Genomic DNA, 6,814 nt, shown 5'->3' on the forward strand with positions numbered 1-6,814 from the left:
TACTTATATATATATATGTATACTATATATATTATATGACAATGAGAAATGTGGAAATTTTTTTTTTAAATTTGTGGTTTTTTTCACAAGAAATTTATATATAACTAAGACGCGTGTAAACTTAAGAGAAAAAAAAGACGTAGAGATTTGTAGACTTAATTATGTTTATATGTGTAATAATTACGTGTAATTTTTCTTCATTTTTATTAATCATCCCTGAAATTTTAAAATCTTTCTTTTGCGGGTTGTCTCCAGACTTTGCGGTTATTGTGCAAATATAAAAAATATAAAGTGCATACAATATATGCATAAATATAAAAAATATATGTGTATAATGCACATAAACAAATCCGATGCTTAAGACCGCGTCATGCAAGTGCACGAGACAGAGTGCGAAATTATTTGTTCTCGGAGAATCTTGTGCGATTGTGCTAGAGAAAGATCGTTCATAACAAATATTAAACAAATCGGAAGAAGAGAAAAAAGTGGACATACATTTCTGCTAATAATTTTTCCTCTACTTCTCTTCGAAAATAAATATATTGATTGACTTCTCTAATTCAATGAGTTGTTCTTCGTGCTGCATTAATTATCAAGGATCCGTGATATCTCCACGGATCCTTGAATGTAATGTATATCACGAGAAAAACATACTTACGCGATTTTCTCGCTTGGCGATCTCCAGGGAACATCGTCATCCATTTCGTCCTCCGACTCATCACCGTCGTGGTCTAAGGATTCCTGACCAGGCAAATGCAGCGTCGAGCTAGTCAGCATATCTGGTACTGGCAGAATACTCGGTCTTCTGCTTCCTGATTGCAAACAAAATGATTATTATGCAGGATGTTTTGTTAATCATTGATACTCATAAATATGACATTAACATTAATTCTTTATTATAATATTAAATAAGATTTTATTCATGCGTTGAAATGATTTGGTATAATAAACATATAGTTGACTTAATCGAATCAATTAAGTTAATTTTGTATAAGAATTTAAACTGCAGTATATATATGTGTATATCGCTATAAAAGTATTTAATATTATAAACTATTATTTTTTATATTCTAAACATAGTTAATTTATATAGTTAATTTATATAGTTAATTTATCAAATTATGATTCAAAGACATAAATTAAATAATTATATATATATATACATTAACACATAATGAGAAATAATGAAAAGAATACTCATATCCATTTGTAGAAACAACTTTCAAAGTCGGAAAAACTAGTTACTAGAAGTGCTTTAAACTACTATACACACGGGTAAAAGTGTGTCAAATGCAAGAATAGTACTTTCAACGAAATTATGTCAGCAGATAGTATCCTTTAAACTTTACGTAACCTTTCAGCAAGTTTTATTTTCGTGCGCGCGTTGTCAAATCTATTTAAAAAAATTCTTAAGTTTAGAGAATGTAACATCTCATAAAAAAATTAAAATAAATTTTCTGGAGATAATAAACTACAAATTGTATCACAGACATTAATTAGTAAAATTTTATGTTTTCCATAACTTTTATATATTTTACTTTTAGCATAGAAAAAAAATAAAATATTCAATTAAAAATAATTTAATTGCATTTTAGACGATAAAAAATAACAACTGACCTCTCCTTTGAGTTAGAATTTCTGGACTCAGTAGATTAGGATTCGGATCAAGAGATCGTGGCACATCAAGGTGATTGCCCGTGATTGGTGTTTGTGGTGTTGATCCTCCTTCTTTCAAACATTGCCTCGAGTCCCCGAATCCTCCAGGATCGAGATAAGTCGCTGCGACATATAAAATCGATCGCGATTAGTGATTCTAAAATATCGAGATTCAACTTCAAATATTTAATGACGCTACAAATTTGCAGTTGTCATAAAGAAAAATAATTCTATAATCGATAAACGTGAATGAGATAAATGTAACGCCGTTGGGGTGGGAGACAAAAAAGAAAGGAAACAATTTTGCATTAATATGAAAAGAAATGCTGTTTCGTCTGACTATTTTGTCTTTAATCTAATTAACAAATAAATAATCATTTCTGTTCTACTAAAATGATACTACTACAAATTATCAATCGAACATTCAGTGCAATTTGTACAAAATATATGATAAGATAAAAAAACAGCATTCCGCTTTTAATAAAAAATAATACAATATGTCTAATATTTACGCATTTTTTAATTACTAATCCTTTGGCATATTTAATATAATTTGCATTTCTGCAAAAATTTTTTAGATGCTTTCAAATTCTCACAATAATTATTCTCTAACAAAAATTTGAACAGAAAAATTCTGTTAATAAAGTATATTTATTTTTTCAATTAATTAAAGAATGTTAATAATTCCTCAATAATTTCTTTTTAATATAGTCGATTTTTTAATTTTGCTTTTCTTTATTTTATTTTTATTGATGTATAGTTGTATATTTTTGAATGCATCCTATGATTTTTTTTGATATATTGAAAATAAATATCATTTATCCTTAATTTAATCCGCGACTTTTTTCAATCTATACGGTAATATAATTCCAATTATAATTGTAAGCATAAATGCAATGGAGTGAGCAAGGAAAAATATCTACTAGATGTTAGCTTCGCAGCTTTCTATTCAGACTCACAGCTTTCTATTCAACCGCGCTTATCGAGGATCATTGATGACGAATGCTGAATGGTGCATAAACAGTAGCATATATAGGCAGATTACACGTATAGCGACGTGCAAGCATAAACCACGCCGCAAGAGACATGAATGAAAAGGAAGTAACGGTTTGGTATTTTCAAAGGCTTATCTGCAGCCACACTGTACATCGAGACTTTATCGCCCAAGTGATTCAATACACGTTATCATCTTTAGTCTCTTCCATTTAATCTCACTTTATAATGTGATACAATGTGTGAAACTATGCAATGACGTTGAAACAACTTTGCGGACTAAATGCAAAGGTGTTTAAAAATTGCAGAATTATTTAAATTTAATTATAATCTCAATATTTTTTTTCTTATTAGATTCTTCGTTAAATATTAAATTATTTGGCGGTAAATTCTCGAATAAAATCCTTCTCGTGATGCATCATTTTTTATAAACAGTAAACAGAGTAAACAGAGAACTTTAATTCAAAGATCAAAATTATAATATGCACGATATTAATACAATTTTATTTTTATTTTTATTTTAATTAAAAAAAGTAAAACTAACGATTTATAAATTTGCACTACAAATTACTATTGCTTCTTCCTTTTCTAAAAACAAGGCTTATTACATTATTTTATTAATTACCAATTCAACCTTACATTTATAGCTAGAAAGCATCGTGTCTTATGTATGTGTATGTATTTGTTGCATTAAATTTAAACATTTAACAAATATAAGCGTCATGAACGACTTTCTAAGTAATACTATCTACTCTCGTGCGATGCGAATAAATGTGTCAAAAGAAGATTGATCTAATAAACATTTATATATTTTCAAGTTGATACCAATTATGATCAGGTGCTTATTTTGAATTATTAACCCTTTGTGCCCAGTAGTTTCACTCTAAAATCCTTTCGCTCTTGGTTTTAGCGCTGTGGTAACTTCATTTAGGAATCTCCAAAGAATATCAATTCGAAGTGAATATACTGGCTTCCAAAGAGCTAAAATTTTTTAGTTCAGTAAATACTAAAAAATTCAAATTTGATATTAAAATACACCAATCAAGTCTGAACAGATGGCGCAAACAAATTTATCAAGTATGTGTTTATAAATATTACACTCGACTTTTCTTAAAATTAGATTTTCTAGATTTTTAATCCTGTGAGTATATATTTATTGATTGATCTCTAGTATAATAATTTGTCTAATTTCTGAAAAGCGCGATCTCTCACAGACCAATAATACCGTGCTGAATTGACATAAGAAGAAAGATAGAAGTAAAATGTAAGAAGAAGAGAAAGAAGAGATAAAAAAGAAGAAAAAGCAGCGAGGCGCATGCGACACTCACGATGGACATCGGATGCGAGTAAGTTGTGGTGTTGGATTGGTGTGGGCGTGCTAGGGAGGACCTGCAAAATAACCTGCGGTGGCAACGGGGCCCTGTGACCTTGAGGACCGTTCGGCCAGTCCTGTGCACGGGGCCCCGTGCAGGTCTCCTGCCTGCGTAGTGTTTCGCTCAGCGCAACGTTATAACTGTTGGAAAATCGCTGGTGCGCATCGGCACCGTTGCTGATTGCTGTACCATTCCCGTCGCCGCCACCACCGACAGTGCAGCTGGTCGATATTGTCGTGGTAGTAGTGGTAGTCGTCGTCGCCAACGTTGCCCCCGAATTCACGGTCGCCGTCATAGTGTTGGTCGTCGTGGTGTTCGTCGTCGATCCGTTGCTCGCGGACGTGTCCGCCTTCGTCTCGACGATTATCTGCGTCCCTTCGCCGGCGATGCCGCTCTGGTTATTCGCGACCACGAACGCGGAGTTCTCTTCCTTCGTGATACTCATGTAGTAACAAGTATCGGTCTTTTTCATTATATGCCGTGGCCCTACGCATAAGAATTCACGTTTGGCGCACGGACGTGGTGTCTTTTTCTTCAGTATAAAGAGACGTGTCCCATTCGTAATTTAAGCGATTTGTTTCTTTTTACTGATTTTTCATTTCTACAAAATATTCTATTTTCTAATTTTTTAACTGCTACAATGTTTTTAATTCTTCCCGTATTTGCAACTAATTGTTTTTCAGAATAATCTCTGTGTAGAAATTAATTATTTTTATTTATTTAATCAAAATCAGATTATATATATACTGTAGATATAAATAATTCATAAGTAATGCATAAATAGAAAGTTTACAGATACAGCACATAATGCAACAAGTTAACAGAAAATCATATAATATAAAGCAAAATACAAAATCCGATTTTCAAATAAATCTCATTCTATTTATTCAAGAAGTGAAAAGCTAGGAAATGTCAAAAATATAAAAAAGAGACAAAGAGAGAGAGAGAGAGAGAGAGAGAGAAAGAAAAGAAAGAGACACCGTCTGTGTCTCCGATAGTGTCGCAGGATTACCAGGATTCAGCAGAATGGTATCTTCGTAAAATTCCGGAAGTTCCGCCGGTCTGACTGCGACTAGAGCAACTCCATATTTCCGGTGACTGTGAAAGGACGCGTACGTGAAGGATTTTCCCTCGTATTCCCCGAAGAAGCGAGAGTCACCGAGAATTATGTGATAAATCTCGTTGCCGGAACATTTACCGTACAGCCTATGCCACTCTTCTTGCGACTGTTGGCCTTCTCTATAAAGAGAAAAATTTTGTTTCAAAATTTTCCCGTCTTCGTGCGACATATTATGTAACAGTGACGATGTAGTTACGCAGAGTAATGGTAAAAATAATATACTTTATTGCATTATATCATTTTATCGAATATTATAATCCCGCGTGTACAAAAATTTAAAAAAATTTATTATTGCAACGATAAAATAAAGTTCACTTGAAATATTCATAAATCAAAATTAATATATATATATATATTAGATAAACTAAATAAATCACAAACTAAAGACATATTCAAAATCTAGAAATAATCCACGTGATTATATGTGTACTGTGAAATCTCTGCTTATGTAATACCGGCGCAGTTCAATTTGTTATGCTTTGAATGCTCTATTTGTGACAAGAACTTACTGTCCTCTGGACGTGTGCAGCAACAGGGTGACTAACGTCGATGCACCGGGACATGTGCAATTGTTTGCCAATAGAGCGTATTTAAATTCATCCTCACATACCACGTGCTCCGCAAACTTCACGTGGAGCTTGTTTTCCGGACGGAAGATTTGAACGTACTGAGGAACACTAGGCGCAAAATCTTTTACCGCCCACGATCTACAATAATCAAATAAAATTTTCTTAAAATTATGCTAGTAAAACTTGAATTTTGTCAAACATATTTCTGTTAAATATTATATAAACAAGAATGTATAAATATGTATATATTTTTTGAACTCTTAAAGTGTTGTATACTGGCAAAAAAAGTTTGTGAAATATTCTGAAAAGAAAGTTTCACCACTCAAGGATATTAGATTTTTCGAATTTATCTTTTATCTACGGATTCTTTTTATCTTAATATTCAGGATATTTAACTATGTTGCGAGATGCGCGCGTGCCCGAGCGCTTTAAACTGCACTTTAAACTGCGCTTTAAAATTGTATTCAAAAATAAAGAAAATTTAAACGATTACAATTAACGAGGAATCTCTTGATTTTTATTATATTCGGAAGTAAAACTTAAACAACCGTGTTCGAAGTTCGCGAAATAGATCGTCGGAGAAAATATTAGGATTATTCAATGTTTATTTCTTGTGAAAGAAAAAGTTTATTAGGCAGCAAAAATAATCGTGGCCGAATCGAATTTTCTCAACGGCGGTTAAAGATGTAAGAAGTTTAAATTTAAATGTTTTCAACGATCGCTGACCTCAGTATCGTGTGCTCGTCAGCAGCGGTCTTGTCGGCATAATTTCTCGCTGCCAACACGAAGCAGGCTTCCGCCTCGTTCATTCTAGCTCTCGCGAGATCGCCGTCCTTTAAGCACGAGCCCTGTATGTAAATCACCCTCTGTGCCCAGATCGGCACTTGCAGGATCATTCGCATTGTGGTATCAAGTTCCATCGGCGACAGAAGCACCACGTAATAATCCTGTTACGTAATTGTCATATTCAGGTCACTACCGATTATTAATGTTAAAAATAATAAAATAAGCAAAAACAAATACATATACGTAGTGTAATTAATTAATATAATATTCTTGTTTTTCCTTTTAATGCCTTTTAATTCCTTTTAATTATTTTTATA

General features: G+C 32.6%; 1 protein-coding gene across 1 annotated transcript in view; it reads right to left on the minus strand.

Moving 5' to 3' along the window:
- The window catches only part of LOC115245682, a 145,125-nt gene that overhangs the window by 33,630 nt on the left and 104,681 nt on the right, over positions 1 to 6,814 (minus strand). Inside the window, exons 13-15 of the mRNA XM_029824106.1 lie at positions 3,978 to 4,508; positions 1,618 to 1,779; positions 659 to 812 (exon numbers count right to left, since the gene is read on the minus strand). Of these exons, the coding sequence (XP_029679966.1) occupies positions 659 to 812; positions 1,618 to 1,779; positions 3,978 to 4,508 (847 nt within the window). The remainder of the gene's footprint in view (positions 1 to 658; positions 813 to 1,617; positions 1,780 to 3,977; positions 4,509 to 6,814) is intronic.

This window comes from Formica exsecta, unplaced genomic scaffold (genome assembly GCF_003651465.1).
Source record: "Formica exsecta isolate Colony F162 unplaced genomic scaffold, ASM365146v1 scaffold125, whole genome shotgun sequence".
Taxonomy (NCBI): Eukaryota; Metazoa; Arthropoda; class Insecta; order Hymenoptera; family Formicidae; genus Formica; species Formica exsecta.